This window comes from Telopea speciosissima, chromosome 1, assembly GCF_018873765.1.
Source record: "Telopea speciosissima isolate NSW1024214 ecotype Mountain lineage chromosome 1, Tspe_v1, whole genome shotgun sequence".
In the NCBI taxonomy this organism is placed as follows: domain Eukaryota; kingdom Viridiplantae; phylum Streptophyta; class Magnoliopsida; order Proteales; family Proteaceae; genus Telopea; species Telopea speciosissima.
In genome coordinates this window covers 34544881-34564888 of record NC_057916.1, presented here as the reverse complement: position 1 = coordinate 34564888, position 20008 = coordinate 34544881, and the positions used below count along the sequence as shown (strand labels likewise).

At 39.9% G+C, this 20008-nt stretch overlaps 3 protein-coding genes across 3 annotated transcripts in view; 2 read left to right on the top strand and 1 right to left on the bottom strand.

The window, feature by feature from the left end:
* Nucleotides 1-2420: 2420 nt before the first annotated feature.
* LOC122671268 (probable ribose-5-phosphate isomerase 3, chloroplastic) lies at nt 2421-3581 on the bottom strand. The gene has a single exon (XM_043868401.1). It carries the CDS (start codon nt 3480-3482, stop codon nt 2607-2609), a length of 876 nt encoding a protein of 291 aa, XP_043724336.1. The 5' UTR covers nt 3483-3581; the 3' UTR covers nt 2421-2606.
* A 9246-nt stretch (nt 3582-12827) lies between these two features.
* On the top strand, nt 12828-13487 carry LOC122643294 (FCS-Like Zinc finger 12-like). The gene is made up of 2 exons (XM_043836934.1): nt 12828-13231; nt 13353-13487. Exons 1-2 carry the CDS (start codon nt 12864-12866, stop codon nt 13384-13386), a joined length of 402 nt encoding a protein of 133 aa, XP_043692869.1. The 5' UTR covers nt 12828-12863; the 3' UTR covers nt 13387-13487.
* Nucleotides 13488-14323: 836 nt separating this feature from the next.
* Nucleotides 14324-20008, top strand: part of LOC122656474 (PITH domain-containing protein At3g04780) — a 33566-nt gene continuing 27881 nt past the window's right edge. The window contains exons 1-3 of the mRNA XM_043850998.1: nt 14324-14530; nt 14655-14741; nt 14849-14972. Coding sequence (XP_043706933.1) covers nt 14492-14530; nt 14655-14741; nt 14849-14972 — 250 coding nt within the window. The 5' untranslated portion in view covers nt 14324-14491. The remainder of the gene's footprint in view (nt 14531-14654; nt 14742-14848; nt 14973-20008) is intronic.

The following is a 20008-nucleotide window of genomic DNA, read 5'->3' as shown; positions in this document are numbered from 1 at the left end:
GTTATCCCCTTGGTTTTCGCCGGATTTCCCTCCAGTTTTTGAAAGTGGGTTGGTATAAACCCTCTTTTCTCGTGCTGTTTTTCTGCCATTGATCGAGTTTGGGACAGAAGACGACACTGCAGGTGGTGTGGAATTATTTTTCTCCTTATGAGATTTAGCAGATCTGTTCCAACTATTGAGGCATCATTGCCCTCTATAAGAAAGTCACTTGACTGGTATTTGGGGTCCATCTGACCCCCTGATATTTGGTGGTGCAAAATCACTTATGTTTTTGACTCTCAGCTGGTGTTTTTGGAAGATTTTCTAAGCTATTCCGTTCTCTCAATAGTCTTCTTCCATCTTCTCTTCTCTCTTTTCTCCTCTCTGAAGTTACTGGTTACAGGTCCTAGGTTTTCTACAGATTAGTAGCAAGGAAATGTGGTTTTATTCCTGGGTGGGGAACAAGTTCCATCTTTCTTTCGTTAGTTAACCCCAGTTCTTGAGATTATTACTTGGCTACATTCCCCCCTTTAAAATCAAGCCTCTGCAACCATTGCCACATTTTTTGCTGCAAGAAAATCAGACATTCGAAGCTCCAAGTAATTCTATTTTTTTGCACATGCACACTCCAGCTGATCAGAGTGTATGCTAAAGATCTAGTAGAGACACACAAACATCTCAGAAGGATTAGAAAAGAGTACTATAACATTGTAGGCATTTCACCCTTCTGAACAAGGAACTAAAACTCGTCTCGAATACAGGTTTCGACCAGCCAAATTTCTGAGTTGGGTCGAGATCTCGACGAGTTGGGGTAGTTTTTTTTTTTCCAACTCGATGGCTGGTTTAAATGGATTTTAGACCTATTTTGGGGCTGAAACTTGATACTCAGTCTATTTTAGGCCATTTAAACACAATGGCACTATCAGATTTTGCAAAAACAAAGTCCAAATAGGAGTTTCACTTTGGACCCTAGGTTGGTAGGCGACGACGTACTAAAATATCCTACTCTACACATAATTTAGCAATAGAAAGCAATCAAAGCATTTAATTAATGTAAAACAACTTAAATACGCATTAGAAATGTTAAAGTGTACAATACATCAATCTGTTTAACATACTACATCTATGATCTATCACCACAGTAGCTGAAAGATGTCTCCGGCAGCTTCTATGACGAAATCCAGCTCAAAAATGGTGAAAAATGGTGAAAAACAAGTGGCAGCAGCTCCCAAACAACCTCTCGGTCGAGACAAAGTCCAGATCTCGACTCTCTCGCGAGATCTGGAACTAATATTAAGTGTTTTGGGTTGAGATCTGGGTCGGGTCGAGATCTCAACCCGAGATGGAGTAGTTTTTCGTATCGCATGAGATCACGTGTCGAGGTCTTGAAAAACTGAGAAACTCGTCAAGATCTCGCGAGTTTCAGTTTTATCCTTCTGAAACCTGTGTTTCTGAGAGAACCACTGAAAAATGTCAAAACCAGAATCTCCGTCGAAATGTTGAAATTCAATGCTGTTTCAGTGACAGATTTGTGTCCCATACACCTGAACCGAGTTTCTAGAATCCCATTGTGTTGACTGGACAGAAGGATCTCTTTGAAAGTTGTAATAAACAATAAAAAAGTGAATTAATACCAGTAAATCCAAAGGTTAAAAATTAAATAAATTCTTTACACATCTGACTTTGAATCCGAACCTCTTCTACTCACTGGAAACAAAAATCTACAGACAATTACTGGGATTTTCAGCTCAAAGTACTCAAAGCTCTTCTCAATGTATGAAACGCCAAGGAATGAGTTTACATGACTTGATGACTATACTAGTTAGGACCTGTGATCTCATCTCAAGAATCCTCATATGATGGCCATTACATCTCTTGTATGATTTGCAGCGATCAAATTCGGGTACAGATCCAAGTTGGTGACTTGGAAGGAGAGCTGTTCAATCAAACTTTGTTAAGTTCTGAAATTGTGTGTTTTATACTTTTATCTATTTCATTCTGTATTATCTTTGTAATGCATGTTAGGCAGAATATGAAGCAAATACCAATGAAGCCAGAAGTCCACTCACAAATGCTTTCGTTTGCAAGCATTCGATCTCTATTGCGAACTATGTGCAGAGGGACAGAATTATCAATCTTCCTTCGTAATTCAAAGAAGGAAGTTTATTGAGTTCAGCCAAGGCAGCATCATTCATATTGCATTTCGAAAAACTCCTGTCCCACAACTTTTCTAGCGTGGGATTCAAAGGCATAAGCAGACGTCATCCCACACAAATTACCAAAAGCCAACTAATAAAACTTATGCCTGCATTCCTCAATAGCAGCTATTCATGAAATAGAAACAAATACCTTTTCATCTAAATAGCCACATTTTGTCAATTCCTCACTTTCCTGAATTTACCAGTTCTAATGAACCAATAATGAAATTCAGGAAACCCAAGTAAAGCATAATGGATAAAATACAACTTTTCTAATTAAGAACCCAGAGTATCTGACTACATTTCACAAACGGGGGAAAACCCAAATATTTACCAACAAGAAAGGAAATTTGAAGGATAAGAAGAAGAAATGAAAATGCGAACTGAGAAACAATGACAGTTTTAGTATCTCACCCTACAATTCAAAAATCACTTGGTCTTCACGCTCACTCCTTCCTTCCCGGCAATAATAACTGCGGAGGCCATGTCGAGAAACAATCCATGCTCCACCACTCCTTCGAACGATGATATTTCTTTCCCTGCCGCTCCCGCTTCCTTGATTGGGGTCTTGAAATACAGATCAACAATATAATTTGAATTATCAGTAACGTAAGGCTTCCCATCTCCATCCAATCTGAGCTTTGCCTCGCACCCTTCTTCCTTGAACAATTCCTGTAACCTCGTCAAGTTGTACTTCCAGCAGAATTGCACGACCTCGACGGGCATAGCAAGGCCACTACCACCAAGACCAGTGACCAATTTAGTCTCATCAGCCACCACGACGAACTTGTCCGATGCTGCCTCCACCATCTTCTCTCTCAGCAGAGCACCACCACGTCCCTTGACCAAGTTGAGCTCTGGGTCGACCTCATCGGCGCCGTCGATGGCAAGATCAATGTGGGGGTGGTCATCGAGCACCGAAAGGGGGATACCCAGTGAGGCGGCTTGCTCAGCGGTACGTTTCGATGTGGGTACGCCCACAATGTCCTTGAGTTTGCCCGAATTGTAAAGCTGGCCAATTTTGGCGACGACGAAGGCGGCAGTGGAACCGGTGCCGAGGCCTAGGACCATGCCGCTGCTAACGTATTCGACAGCTTTATCGGCAGCGAGCTTCTTGAGGTCATCTTGGGTGAGAGGAGGGGAAGGGGAAGGAGAGGAGAAGGCTCTGATTGACAAGTGAGCATGAGAAGGGGTGCGTAAGGTAAAGGATGAGGGGCTTCGCAGGATAAGACGGGTGGCTGTATTCTGAATGGCGGAGGAGGAAGTTTTGACGGAAGAAGGGGAGAGAAGGGGTAACGTGGCCATTGGGGAAAGATTAGAGATTGACAATTGGATCGAAGCAGTAGAGAAGAAGAAGAACGGGAGGTGGGGAAGTGGTTTTTCTTGTGTCTTCGCTGTTGTACAGCACAGTATGATTTTTGGTTGTTTGGTGGCCTTTTTATAAAAGAAGAGGTTCTGATGTTGTTGATGGGCTGTGTGTGATGACGATGAAAACTTGAGATTTTCAGTGTTATTCCAATTTTCCCAAATTATTTACAAGCATGGATTGAATAACAATTAAAAAGAGTCAAGACTCAAAGAGTGAGACTGTGTGAGATGATAGCATGATAGGGTGGCAATGGACCCATGAGTGGACTTTGGTGTGTTTCCTTCTGGTTGGTAACTGTTAAAAGCCATCCACTCATCTCTCATCATTTCAGCAACGATAGTGCAAGAATAGCCCAAAGATTTCCTCACGCTAATTATGGAGCTGAGTAAAGGAAATTTTCTTAGGTGAAAACTTTTTCTTCACCCACATAAAGGTGAGAGGATCTCTTCATCCGTGTTGATTTGACATTATGGTTAGACTCGTAAAATATTAAAATCTTCTCATTAACTCCCACTCTTATTGTTGAAGTACCAATATCCTTTCTAAGTTCAACCAAAGGGTTAGATTTTGTGGTTGAAGGGATTCTCTAATGTGAGTTGTGCAAAGAGGTATGGAGCATACAGCACTCTTTAAGGTAAATCTGAACCACCAAGCACACATCACTCTAGGCTCTGTTTGATAACCCTTAATTTCCTTGATTCCATTGATTCTTATTTTGTTTTCTAACACTGATCTAATTTTATATTATAAGAAATCAAATCGACCCCAAAAGCCCTCAAAAATAAAAAATTACAGGACATATTTTTTGTGTTTTATCCATTACAGAATAAGCCAACTTGGAACAAACCATGTATGAAATTATATTTATCACATCCTGGTCCGGTTAATAAGGGTCAAGTGTGACTGGATATCTCTAACATCTAATCAATCCCAAGGATCGCAAGTGCAGTACTCCATTTACAAACATATATCACAAGTACAGTAATCAAACGCAGCGGAAGAGATTAAGTAATAAGATAACATCAATAATAAAAGGAAACTAAGTGATAAAGCATTTGTATTAATGATAAAACTTGTGTTACAGCTATACAATTTACAAAAGTACCACAAGATATAACTAAACAAGAAACTATGGTATATCTATACAAAAGTGATTTATAAATATAAAAGAGTGGGGGAGAAGCCTAGACTGCCAGGCCAGGTTCAAGAGAAAGCACAATCATCACATGTGCACGAGGCATCGTGCACCACATACAGCGGAGCCTCAACTCCAGTACCCGTAGGAGGATCCAGAGCGGAGGTAGCTCCCAGAGAAGCATCAGCAGTAGTAGTAGAGTCATCTGAAAAATAAGGTTAACCACAGGGGTGAGCTTCATTGAGCCCAGCAAGAGAAACACACAAGCAAATGCATATAGTCCATGATGAATGGCTTAAATCTAAGTATGCTTCTAGCATCAGATATTAAGTCTCATGGGGGTATAAGTGTTACTACAGTAGGTATGATATCCTCGGTCCCGAAAACACATAACCAGACGTCGATCACCTAAGACATACCACTCTACCATGGTGGAGACCCGCCAGCTCAAGTATTATGCATTTGACGCCAATGAACCCCCCAATGCTAACCCTACTGAATTACCCGTTTCGGTATTACACATCAGACCTAGAATAGTGAATGGCATCCCGATATTATACATCGGACCTACCATGGATTATCTAACACCTCAATCCTAGTTGGCAAGGGTCTTAGCACTGAGTTCATGTCAATCCTAACCATATGCAACTAATCATTATGGCATATGAATCATAATAGATAGTACAGCAATTCTGTCCAACAACATCAACATCATAATAAATTTCAAGAATCAAGTAATAATGCAAATGCAATATGAAAATGCAACGTAAAATCATGCACAACTAATGCAAAGAAGATAAAGCTATAAAAGTACATAATCAGTATTATTAGTATGATACATAACATGGCAATCATAACAAACAGAAATTAAATACACAAATACGCCAAAATTAAGGTCAAAATCCCCTTACCTAAGGTTGGATGAGTATCCAAACCAAAATAGCTTCCATCCCACAACAACAACCTCACTATTTGGCCTTACAGTCCTAAATAAACAATAAATAATATGTATTAAGTACAGAAGGAAACCCCAGGTCAAACCCCTAACAAGCCAAACCAATCAAACACAAAGGAGGCGGATGGAGTTTGGCACAGGGGCCGGACGTCCGCCTGGTACCTGCAACTCCATCGTCCTGTCCAAAACAGAATTGGGGTTTTTTATTGGAATTGCATGGATCTTCACATGCATGGGCTCAATGTGATGGGAGAGTGTACATTTAAGGTAGGTACAATGAATTGGGGATCATTTAAACCCAAAATCATGGTCCAATTTGAGGGTTTATCCAAAATCATTACTAGGTTACCTAAGTTGGGTTGAATTGAATAGTAAACTCAAAGGATTGAAGGAAAAGGGAGAGAATTCACCTAAACAAAACTGGGGGTTGGATTCCTACCTGAATTTCTATTTGTAGATGATGTTGGCAGCCCCTACTTCAAGCTCCAAGTCCTAGCTTTCAATAAACAGCAATCTTAAACCCTAGGCTCCCCCTTCTCTCTTCTTCTTTCTTCTTTCTCTTCTCTTCCCCTTTGCTGAAATCGGTTTTGGTTCTCAGCTTTGGAAAGAAATGAGTTGTACGGCTAAGGAGTGCTTATATAGAAATGCCTTACTAAGGCATGTTTACCTTGGTTGGTTAAAATCAATTTTAATAATGTGTTTTTCAAATATGATTATATGTAGAAATAACTATATAATTAGCTATATCTAAGTCATAAGGGTGATGTCATGTGACATAAGCAGGAATCCAGCTGGGGTAGACTACAGGAAGTTGAATTATGCACCGAGGATGTGGTCCCACAAGTTATAATTACCATTCTGCCCCTAATACATAAATTAAGCAATTATACTATATATAAACATATAAGGACAAGTTTTTACCTACAATCCGACCTAAGAGATTGAGAGTTTCTGCATGTGTGCGTCCAAGCACGTTTGACACATGTAGCTTAGATGCACGGATCCGGCAGGGCCTTCGGATTCCAAGATGGCTAACTGTGTTGGCTCCCCAAAATCTTCCATAGGTGAGTCGAGGAGTTGATCCGAATCCTCCACCAATACAGCCCACAACATTGAGGCAAACATGGACACTGAACCAGAACCTGAAATCATACAAGTTCCAAAGTTCAAATTTATAGTGGATTTCACAATATTGTTCCTGACAAGTTTGACCTTTTGCTCAAAACCTTCGACGCTCAACCCCTCTCATCTTCTCCTCCTTTCTTCTTATCCCTCTTTTCGATGCTCAACCCTTCCCATGTTCATTGTTTAAGTTCTTCATCCCTACAAGCAGCAAAAGGAGGTATGTCTACCTCCCTCCCTCTCTTATATGATGTTACTCTTTTATTTCATTTTACTCGCCTGTACATGTGCATACAAGAAAAAATCCTCCCCACTACCATTGGGGAGATGTTTGTGCACAAGCACAAGAGAGACTACCAGTGTCCCACCATTGCCATGTTTGTTCCATTCTTGTTGGCTTACTGGTGGTGCCTTTGAGCCACGGGCAAGCCCCTTGGCTGAGAGCCCTTCATCATCGGAGGGGCCTACTAGTACTACTAACCAGACTACCAATTCAAAGTTGGTCCCACTTTAGTTATAGTGGAAGCACCCAATTGACAGAGGGAGTCCCACCCTAGAAAGGCTCAAAACCGTCAAACTCTTCAACCATAAACATTCGAAGAGGTGTCGTGTAGCGACTCTTAAGCTGAGGTAGCTAATAGGTGCAAGCAAGCATTGTGAATCGCATAGAGTTGCCCCTATCTGCCAACATGCAGATAGATAGGGTGGGTGAAACAGAAGGGATGGATGTTTGAGCGATCAATCTTGAAAATCGGAGTATTGATAGGTGCGTCATTGAGTGACAAATGGAAATTTCATGGAGAATTACAATCCCCACCGCGTAATAGTTCGCTTACACGTCTTCATCGACGTTGTTTTTTTACTAGAGTAGCTCTTTGATAGGACCGAAGAAAACAATGCAAGCAGGGAGTCAAAGAGCATTCCGCTATGGGCAATAGGTTTAGATAAAAAAATCTTTCCTTCCAATCTTGAAAGTTCTAGGCCAACTCTCTCTCTCTCTCTCTTGCGCACACATATGCTCTAAATTCTAATTAAATTCATATTCGTCCATTCTCTCGAGCCCATTTGAACTTGAGCTCCTTGAGCATGTCTCCATGAATGCCCACTTAGCCAGCAAATTGGCCAATACATCTTTTCTGACTTCTTCATATTAGAGAAACTAAGACTGTCAATTGGTCTGATTATTCGATTTGGTTCCAATGTGGTTTACATTTTGACAAGGTTAAATCAAAACCGAACCGGATAGGAATCAACCCAAAGCATAATCGTTTTGCATTCAATCTGGTTTTACCGGTTTCTACTTGGTTTTCATTTTCGATTCACAACCGGTTCACATGCAGTCTATAGTGTCGTTTTGGAAATGGCATTGAAGATAACCTCAGTTTTGCAAACCCTATATATTTCCATGTTTTCTGATTCTCTCCCGGTCTCCCCCACTCATCTTGTCACCCATGCCTCTGTGATAATATATATATATATATATATATATATATATATATATATATATATCATCTTCACCCATCCTTCTTTTTCCTTTCATGTTCCTTGTTTTCCCATTTTTTTCTTCTCTACTCTCAAATGATAAACAAACCATTTCTTCCATTAGCATGTATGGTTTTGTTAATCTCTTTTTTTTAAACCCTGAATATTATCTAGGACCCGGGTTGGCCCCTAGGATATTATTAAAAATCAAATAGAATGAATAAAAAGAGTACAAGGGGGGACATACCCTCCTTACCCCAACTCGACAAAAACAAACAACCAAAGGCTCACAATAGCTCACTGAACAACCTCACTCCCTTACAGAAAACCCAACAGAACAACGAGAGGAATTATTTCCCCAAAACGGGAAACCCAATCAAATCCTCCCGAATGATGCGCTTGAGACCGAGGGGAAGATCACTTTCCACTCTAAAAGAGTTCTCGTTGCCGACGTGCACGCATAGTTCGCCAACTAATCCGCCACCCTATTGCCCTCTCTAAACGTGAAGGCAGTCAATGGCTGAAGAGAATCAACCAAAGCCATAATCTCATTGAACCAGTACCACACCTTCCATATGTTGCAACTCCTTATAGCAACACAATGCACCACAAATGCCGAATCAAAATTCACATGGAATTCCTTAAAACCCATCTCCGCACAAAGCTTGAGACCATTTCTTAATGCTCTAAATTCTGCAATAGAGTTCGTGCATTCACTATAGAAATTAGCCAAAGCAGCTAAACACATGTCCTTCATGATTCCTTATTACACCCCCTCCTCCCCCTATCCCTGGGTTCCCCTTGCACGCCCCATCTACATTGAGCTTCACTGCATTGAAGGGGGGACACCAGAAGACTAGAATAGGGGGCCTTCGGCGAGAAGGAAAGTGAGAGAGGTTAAAGATTTGGAGAATCAGATTTTCCCTCAGGGAAGGAAGTTTAGAGTAATAACCAAAATATGGAACTTTTTTCACCTAGTTTTTAACCTACTCAATTATCAAAGATGTTGATCAAACTTTCCCATCGTGGCGTCTACAGTTTCTCTCTTTCCATAGTTCCCAGATGATGAAGGAGGGAATTAATCCAATATTAACTCCACATAAACTTCTCGTATGGTTTTGTTAATCCATTTTAATATTACCCATCATTTTCAATTTGTGTTTGAACATATCTATAATATAGTTAGTCCCAAGACATTTTACATATTTTATGTTTCAAGTATGATGCAACAATTGTTGTTTATTATTAATCATTATGTTATTAATCAACCCAATCGATGCGTAGGCTAATATTCGAGTGAGACGTACTGGATGCTATTCGTTTTTCGACTATTATTCAATTTAAAACCATCGATTTTTTGGTGCAAATCAAAACTAAACAAGAAAGAGAACCTATGAAATCAAAATCGGATCATTTTTATACAATATGGTTTGATTTGATCATAAATGGATGGTTTTGGTTCAATTTTGACACCCGTAGAAGAGACCACTTCATTTCCTTCTTCATGACACCAAGGACGAATTGTTGGTCTCCCATACTATTTTCCACAAATCCTCATTGAAATCAAGTGATTGGGCGCCAACTGTGGAGCCAAGTATCGTCTCAAGGTCACACTTCCCCCTCACGTTCGATACAACCTTCTCAACAATTATCAAAAGCATGCTACAGTCAATAGTCTGTTTATCACAATCTAGGTACAGTTTAAAGAGTTCCCTATTATCCAAACAAACCGAGACAAGAATTTGTTTATGAGCCCCTCTTCCTCACTAGATTGTGATTCACTATCTAAATCTTCAAGTGGTTCCTTGAATAGAGTGAAGAAATCTAGAAACGAAAGGGGTAGATTTTGGGATTTTAGGGTTACAAATAAGTGAGAAGAACCTATGGATGTTCGGAGGAGGGACGGAAGGAGAAATGAGGTTTGTGAGTTTGCATTTCTACAAATAGAAGTTGAAGGGGAGAGCCACGTCCTCGTGGATCTTGATAGATTGGTGTTCGCTAGCTTGTAGACAGTATAGGGCCTCAGTTTCATGCCTGTGAACTATTAAGTCCACGGTATCGGGAAGAAATCGCTTTAGGGTTCTGCTTTTGTTTTTTGCGAGGAATGTTCTCTCTACTAATTCCCTCTCTTTTGATTTAAAAAAAGCCAAAATGGGTAATGTCATTTCAATAAATATTGGAAAGTGTAAAATTGGAGAATGGAAAATACTGTACCAAACATTGATTTTGATCTCATTCTGTTCCAGAATCGATTCTAGAATAATATTACCAATCGCCGATCTTAATCTTAAAAATCATGGAATAAAAAAAAATTCCCACATGGAATAAAGGAATTGAGAGCGGGATGGTTATCCAACATGGCCTAATTCTTCATCACCATCTTGATGCTGCAAAACAACCTAGGCACCATCAATTATGGTGAACTCGCAACCCAAAGATCCTCCACGCAATTTGGGATTAAGGAATAAAGAGCTAGAGCTTCAAATTAATTACGAGATGGAGAGTAATAGAGGTCATTAGAGGACATTCTATTGTATCTTTTGGGGGAGAGGTGAATTATTAGACTAAGTTCCTACGATCGATATAATACCCATCAAGAATAGGTCCCAAGGTCTCACTTCAATGAGATAAATCCCAGCTAACGAAGGTTTTATGGTTGTTAATAGAGTAGTTGTTGCAATTGGAGCCTTGAAAACCAATTTGTAAGGTGAGGGAACCCAAAACCATATCTATCTACACCAAATCCCTTACGGAAGGGATATGAGATTAGCCCCATATTACTAATATAGAAATGTTACTCAAGAGAACTCGCCCTAAAAACCATCTTGTAAAGTGAAGGAACCCAAGATCATATTAATCTATATCAAATCCCTTATGGAACCGATGTAGGATCAACATTTCATATAATTGATATGAAATTGTAACAAAGTGGTAGAGAATTTGAGGATCCAAAGTAGTCTAGTTGAGGTTCATACCAACACCAAAGAAGCAAACTAGAGCTTTTCAATGCATAGAATATTGCACACTTTTTGAAACCCTTTTATGGTTTTGTTTTTTTTTTTTGTAATCACACAAACCATACGCCAATCCCAAAAGGTTAACCAACTATTGGGACAGCGGAATGGCGGATATCCTTTCTATGGTGTTGGACTAGTTAATATCAACAAAAGAGTGACATAGTAATGGTTCCTCATTCAATGTTTAGGTATACAGAATTGGACACGTTATCAGCTTCCTTGAATTCTAAAAATCAGATTAAAATCAACTTAGAATCATCTGCAAATAGTTGGAACCCAAGAAATTGGAGTTTTTTATTCAATAAATTTGGGGATCGTATTACAACAAATATATCTCATTGTTTTTTTTTGCTGTTTTATTGAGTAAGAGATAAAAAACAAGAATAATGAAAAGAGGGTGGACAGTTGACTTGGTAGATGGTTGTGCCTCTGTTTGTTGAAGCTTTGGCCAAAGCTTGTACTTAAGTTCAAGTCCCCTCCGACACACTTGGGATATGTATGGTAACCTTCCAAAAAATGGGTTCTAGTGTTTTTTTTCTGATTTTTGGGGCAGAATTGAAACAGATTATGTATGGGTTGTCTGGTCTGTTTTTGTGATTTTTTGAAACGGACCAGGTGATATAATAGATTATGGCAAACTTTTAAGAGATACCAAAATGATGTTTCTCACATTTTAGAATTGATTCTACCAAATTTTTTGTGAAACAAGTGGACTTAAGTGAATCAGGGGCATTGATGAAATTTACCATCAAAACATTGTTAGAAAACTCTATTTAGAGAAGGAAACTTCAAATTGCTTTGAACACAATCTCACTATCTTAAAGAAGATATTTGCCCTACACAACAAACTCACCTTCAGGACTCAACAAAGCAATAAAAATAAAACATAGAACTTCTTTTAGAGATGCTAAATGCAAGAGAGAGAGATATTTCGTTTGAACACAACACTTCTATTTTATAGAAGTGGAGCACCTCTTCTGAATAGACATATCTATTCATTTTGTATTTAGACCATTAGATCGATTGCCATCCGATCTAACGGTCCAGATTAAACCAGAGATGAACCTGTTCACAACAGTCATATCCTATCAAACGTGATCATAGGATCTTCTAAATCGGCGAATCTGATCATTTCAAAAAATCAACGTACCAAATCAGATCGCTTACATCGTGATGCAAGCGTGCTAAGGGTTAAGTGCATGCGTAAGCCACTAACGCCTCTACAGCCCACTGCCCACGCTGTCCTCGCATATACACCATAGAATGTCTCTCTTTTCCGGTTTAACTTAAGAGATAAAGAAGGTAATATAATAAATACTATTTATAACTCTTGTAGTTTTCCGATGTGGGACTAAAGCACTTTACCCAAATAACAAAATATTTATTTAATCTCTCATCTTATTACAATCTATCTAACAAACATAACAAAACCTAAAACGTCACCCCTCATCTCTCAACTTTTGCAACTCAACTTATGAAGAGGAATCCGAAGAGAGCAGACTAATCTTAGAGAAGGGAAGATCCTGCAAGAGAATCAATACTGTTTAATTAATTCTCAAGATTGCTCTCTAGACTAGAGAGAGAGAAGGGTGTGTCGGAGGAGGAGATGACAAGCCCTAAGAGCATCTTCCAGTCACCGTCATCGAGAGGTTGCTACGGCGGCATGAAGAAGAAGAAGAATTGTGAACAAGTGGCAGGTGCGGTGGGTTTGGGTATCGTTGCCGCCATGGAGAAGTCCGGCGCTGGAGCCGGACAAGGTGAAATCCTGGCCAAATTCTTCGTGGGGAGCATCAATCTCAATCTCAACCGCAACCGCTCTGACCCTATTCCCATCGTCTTTTGCTTGTCACCGCCTGCATGTGGTGGTGTAGTCTCTGCCAACCTAGATATTTTGGCGTTTCTGACACCAGACTTCCTTAATTCATGCCATTTGTGTCGGAAAAAGCTCCATGGTAGAGATATTTATATGTACAGGTAACCCTTTACTCCTCTCTCCCTTTCTCTCTCTCAATTGATTAGCAAAGGAGTTAATTTGTATAGTGAAATTTTTTTAGATTGTAAAGTAATGAAAACATATAAATATATGAATTTGCAGGGGAGAGAAGGCGTTTTGTAGCACAGAGTGCTGATACCAACAGATAGTAACGGATGAGAGGAAGGAGAAATGCAGAGCTAAAGATTCACAACCTGCAGATCTCTCTGCTTCTCCCCATCCTAACAATTCCATTCGGGGTCATTTTAGGTATGCATAGAAGGAGATGGAGAAGGATTTTTAGAAGTTTCATACTATTATTGAGGAGATCTCTAATGGGATTTTGCTAGTGGAGACGACTTTGAAAGAGAAGGAGATGGAGTTGGAGACAAAGGTTAGGGAGAATCACAGGATTTGTGAGGAGAATGAAGAGTTGAAGAAGAGTATCCATACATGTTTTTGTTTCTCTGTAATAGCAGAAACAATTTTTTTACCATACAACATTTGTTGGTACAAAATTACTCCAAAAATTAAAAAACAGAAAAAAAGGATTCTGACTCATAATCAATTTTTTGAAACAGAATGGTTACCATACACATCCTTGGGTGCCCAACTGAGATACCCACCCTTCTTGTTATCCCCTAAGGCCCTATGGATGCCCAATCTCCCTTGGGGTCCATGTCACTAGTTGCAAGAATCGGCTGAGAGTTAGAGCAACGTGCACTAGAACAAGTTGGAGCAAAACAAAGCTTAGCCAGACTGAGCTTAGTCACACGTACGAATTTGTTGGGAGCATGGCTACAAAATATAAAGGAAAAAGAACTCTGCCTGGGAGGGTATCTCCTGTGTCCAGACATAGAGGGGGCGAAATGACTGCCCCACTCCCATAAAATACGAAAACGTCCCCCAAACAGATGCTTCTATACACGCTCCTTCGCGCTGGCACAGGAGTCACGCTCCCGGACAGCAAACCCCTTTCCTATATATAAATTGCCACCGCTACCAGCGACGCAGCGGCCACGGGTCGTATTCCCGTATAGGTGTATACTCTTTTTTGCTATCTTCCCCGATACAATCTCATTACAATCGCGTTGTTCCGAAGACTTGAAAAGAAAAGATTCTCGTTGATCTTCCTATGCTATAAAAGGAGAGAATATAGCAGTCCACCCCACTACCATATCCTTTTCCAATTTCACTGGGATTTCTCTCTCGTATTCTCTGTCGTTTCTCCTCTTGTGAGTCCTCTTTTAATCTGTCTCGCCATGTCTGCGGAATCTACAACTGCAGTGCAAAGAGCACAAGTAAAAACCCTAATCTCTTTTTTCCCTTTTCCCTCTTCGCCTTGTTTCTGTACTGATTCTCTACGTTCTTCCTTTCTTGGTTTGACAAAAATAAACTTTGATTTAACGCGAATCTTCCTATCAGGTTGATCTATTGGACTTCGTAGATTGGAGTAGTGTCGAATGTCTCAACTACAACTCTAGTCATTCGCTCGTCAACGCCCTGAAACAGGTAATGAAGCGGATGGATTGGTTTTCCTATATTTAATTTTGTGCTTGTTGTTTACCCGATGTGTTGTACTTTTGTATTTTAATCAATTTACTGTCTGCTCTTCTTAGGGTTACAGAGAAGACGAGGGTCTGTATCTGGAGAGTGATGCGGATGAACAGCTCTTGATTTACATTCCTTTCACCCAGGTCATTAAGCTGCATTCTATCGTTGTCAAGGGTTCGGAAGAGGAAGGTAATTATTAGTTCATCTTTACTTTCCGAAGTTCTTCCGTTTCCAATTTTTTCTTTGATAATGTTGTTATCTCATCGCTGAAAATTAGTGCTGATTAACGATCTCTTTTACTGTTTGTTCATTTGTTGCATTTGATCTAGTTGCTTACTTTTTCCTTCATTCTCATTATGGTGACTTTGTGTTATTTTCCTTGCATGAAATAACTCTTATCCTTAACTTGCCGTGCTATTTTGCTTTCTGTTCAAATAAAAGCATTTGAATCTAGAATTGATATGACCCAAGTGCGAACATCCAGAATTGGCAAGAATTGAGAAACCAATGAAAAGATATGCCTTGCTCTATCTTAAATAGTGGATTCTATATTTACTTAAAAGGCTTTGAACAGGACTTTTTTTTTGGGGGGGGGGGGGTGGGTGGGGGGTGGGGACAACAATTCAGTTTGTGTAGGTTTATGTTCAATACACGGTGTCTTTTGGTAGCTGATGTGCTTTAATGAGTAATGACTAATATAGTGTAATCAGATGGCTACAGAAGGACAGTGGTTTTTGCCCTCCTTTGGAAGTCGTTGACTGGTTAACATTTGGTTGTTCACTAGGCTGGTAAAAGTGAAAGTAATTCTAAACTTTGATGTTGGTTTTTGTGTGTGTAAGCAAGCATGTGCATGCTAACTGTAGAATTGTTCATATTTGTACATAGTTATTGAAAATAGAGATATGGATTACAGAATATAAAGTGCTTGCTAACAAGTAGCTTACAGGCAAAACAGAAACTTCCTATAAAATCTAGCCGCCGTACATCAAAATAGAAACTTCTATTTTAGAGAACAAAATAAAAATAATAACAAACTGAAATTAGGAGCTACATAAGAGTCTATGGCAATGAAATAAAATATACTTTCTAAAACTGAAAATAGAAACTAAACTATGGCAGCATTAGAATAGAATCTTTCTCCACTTGATGGGCCCACAAGATTTTTTAAAAAGCATCCTCACACAAGGCAAATATGGGCTGTGACACTGTTCACGTGAACAGTGTTTTGGTCTTTTTTTCTTCATATTTCAATCTACATAAAAAACTCTTAAAATCCTTAAATGTAATGTTAGTATTTACTTTCAATTGACTGAGGGTCAAAGTACCAACATGAGATCAAGATTGATAGATTAACACATTAATTTCTTGGCCTTCCATGTAGACAGCAACTGATCATGTTTTGGTCATTGTTGACAACTAACAACTTGTGCAATGCTAGTATAAGTTGATTGGTATTTGATGCAATCGATAAATCCTTACTGGGAAAAATTTTCAGTTAGTGGGTGCATAGTTCGAAAACTCGGGTCTCGGACCCTTGGAAAACCAAGACGAGTCGAGATCTCGTTGAGATTCTGCATATTTTTTTTTGACTCGGACCCCCAACTCGGTAGGTTTTACACATATTTTGGGTCTGAAACTTGGTATTCAGCCTATTTCAGGCCATTTAAACACAATGACATGCCCAGATTTCCCAAAAAACAAGTCCAAATATGAGTTTCACTTTGGACCATAGGTTGGTAGGCGACGAGTCGTACTAAAACAACCTACTCTACACATAATTTAGTAATACATAGCAAATTAGCAATCAAAACATTCAATTTAGTACATATCAATCAAAACATTCAAATAAAGAGTACATTACATCAATCTTCTCTGAATTTGTTACATAAAATGTGATCGAGTAATGAATTCTTCCCCATATCGATCCACAAAGAATTCCCATGTCATAGAATTGTTGAAGTGTTGTGCATAGTGTGACACAGCCTCCATATAAGTGTTGTCATCAACAGATACCCAACTCCCTATCCTAAGGTACATAGGAGGTTGTTGGTATGAGGTGTGAGATCCACTGCTATTGTCATATTGAGTTTGAGGTGTGTATGGTTGGTTTGGGACTGTGAATATGTACCCAAAACCTGACCCAGTGGTTTGATTGTCAAACTCAACTGTTGACTGCCCAAACTGACCATAGCCACTATATTCAGAACTGGTGCTCTCCTGGCCATATTCATAGCCATGATGATGCTGAGATGAATGCCATGACTGATGCTCACTATTAGTATCTATACTCATGCTTCCGAAACTTGCAAGCATGGTGTTCATACTGTTGTCATCATCCTGAGCATGAGTGTTTGCGACCCTTCTTTCTGTTGTACGTTTTAGTGTGGCTACCATGGTCTTGATCTTGAGTGGCATGCGTAAACTGAGACTCACCTGTGAAACGCACAGGGTCCTCCTGCATTCCCACTTCATACTGGTACTGCTCACGCATCCCCTCATGACGATCATCATAATAACCACCACTCTGCATGCCACCACCACCACTACTACCACCATCACCACCGTTATCATCACCACCATCATCATCATCAGGAGGACTTCCTATAGCAGGCTCTAAAGGTCTCGGTGACTTTGAATGTGCACGCCTCTCTTGCGACATATAGTCCTTAACATCAGTACCGGTTACAAACGCAATGGTGGGGTCGGGCCTACCCCCAGGCTGATCCATATCGGGTGTACCACGATCCCTCACCCACTGGAATAGGGGATCCTCATCATCATCAGAGTCCTCCTAGAAAATGTTGGACAGTTCAATGGGTTCTTTGTCATTGGCTTCAATTCCTTCATGTATGTGCCTTATCCTTAATCTCATATTGTAGTGCACATACACAAGCTGCTCCAGTCGTTCGCTACCCAACCTGTTCCGCCTCTTTGAATGTATCAATGAGAATGTACTCCAGTTGCGCTCGCATCTGGAGGATGAACAAGTTTGTGAGAGCATTCTCACTGCTACCTTCCTCAGGTTGGGTGAACTTGTACCATAAAGCATCTACCAGTCGGCTGCATTACAAATATAGAATATTAAAAATATGTACATTCTAAACGGATAAAATTATAATTCATAAATATAATATCATGCCACCTACCAGGGTTTGACTTTTGTCTACCCTTCACTGCAGCTTGTCGACCGAAACTTGCTGAGGCCTCTCTGAAGTATTTGATCTATTTTCATTTTAAATTTCAAACATTGTTAGAGGCATTAGTATTTGCTATTTAGTAAGTACATTCATAAACTAACTACCAAAGTACCAAAGTCCCATACTCTCACCTCATCATTGCAGGTAGCTTATATCTTTGGATTGGGCTCTAACTTCTCAATAACAGCTTGAACTCCTACTAACAAATCTGTGTCTAGCCCAAGATTATGGGAGTACTGATACTTTGGATTCAAATAGTATGTTGGTAAAGTAGACACCATAAATATAATTTGTTAGTGACTTAATGCCTTTGGGTTTTGAATATGTAAATGTAAAAAAGTTTTAACATTTAAAGTGTAAAGTATGTTGAACTCACCAACTTTATGCGATGGGTGACTCAAGTGCTTCTCCCACCGCTCATCAATGATGTTAATGTAGGACTTTGCACTTCGAGGTATAGCAACTCTAACCATTTCCTTCATTTTTTGAATGACAGCATAAATGTGGGCCAAGGTAGGCTTCTTCTCTGTATCAACCATCCGCAATACTGCCACCACTGGCTCTAATATGGCAACCACTTTATGCAAGTCCTTCTAGAATCCGTCACTTGCAATGGTCTGTTGTGCTGTCCTCCCTTCTTCTGACCTAGAACCTTGCCAACCAAACCATTGTTCACTTGCAAAAATAGACCTCAGACTTATCACCTTCGTCTGAAAGCTCTTCAATGCAATGTAATTGGTGGCAAATCGAGTGACATCAGACCTCACTAAATCTCCGTTGCATTTTTCCCTCAATAAGGCTAAAGCATAACCATGGTTATACACAAAATTTGTCACTTGTCTGGCCCTATTTACCACACCCGCCGCCAAAGTTTTTTTTCCCATGTCCTTCAGCATTAAATCAATAGAATGTGCTGCACATGGAGTCCAAAAGAGCCGGATCCTCGTACTCTTCTTATTCATCAACTTCTGTCCAGCCTTTTTAAAGTTGGAACCGTTATCCGTCACAATTTGGATAACGTTCTTTGCTCTTACCTCGTCCACCACTTGCTTCAACTCCTTATATAAGTATGATGCATCCTTTACATGCTTTGATGCATCGACAGACTTCAAGAATACAGTCTTCCCATTGCAACTCACCATGAAATTTATAATGGACAGTTTAGTAGGTCTAGTCCAACCATCAGCCATAAGAGTAATCCCATACGTCTCCTACATTGGCTTCAAACCATCAATGTACTCTTTCAGCTCCCATACCTCCTGAGGCAAATATACATTATATAATTCATGTGGTGAAGGCCCCTTCCATCCTGGGCCAGCCCTCCCTGCAGCGTCAAGGAATGCATTATAGTATGTTCCTTGTGCTACATTAGCTAGAATGCCATTGTATAGCATGAACTTGTTGAAGACTTTCCGTGCTTCCTTTTGTTTACCACCAAACATTTGCGGGATGGTTGGCTGGTCGGGATCTTGTTGCCTAAAAATTGTTGGATATTGCTTAAAAATGGGATCTGGAGAATGTGCTCGTGGTCGGGTTGGGGGCCGTGGTATATTTCTTGTCCCAGTGCTTTTCCTCTTCTCATCTTCTTGCATTGGTGCAGCTGAGCCAGATCCACCAGCTCCTCTTGCCTACTCATATCTTCTCACATTCTCAAAATGCAAACTTTGTCTACTCTCTGCCAAAATCTGCTGGTAAATTCTCCATTCAGCCTCTGATTGAAACTCACCAGGTGGAGGCCTAAATTTAGTATCATCTCCTCCACGGACCTCAACACCAGGCCTCTCTAGTACTGTCTCATCAAACTATTGTTGCATTCTTTCCCTCTCAGCTTTCTTTATTTTTCCTCCTCTCAAGTGTTGTGCCATAACTAGTTTTACTTGGGTCGGAACATTTGGGTATGAGGCAACATCTTTGTCTGTACCAGACAAATGTTGTTTTAACCTTGTGGCTTCTCCAGATAGCAACTTTCCACAATAATTGCATTTGGACTTCTTTTTGTCTTCGGACATCGGGACTCCATATTGCCAT

What these genes read in the sequence shown, in the direction of transcription:
- LOC122671268 (XM_043868401.1), bottom strand. Translation starts at nt 3,482, where the DNA reads ATGGCCACGTTACCCCTTCTCTCCCCTTCTTCCGTCAAAACTTCCTCC.
- LOC122643294 (XM_043836934.1), top strand. Translation starts at nt 12,864, where the DNA reads ATGACAAGCCCTAAGAGCATCTTCCAGTCACCGTCATCGAGAGGTTGC. An exon ending in AGAGATATTTATATGTACAG is followed by an intron (nt 13,232 to 13,352) that starts GTAACCCTTTAC and finishes ATGAATTTGCAG; the next exon opens with GGGAGAGAAGGCGTTTTGTA.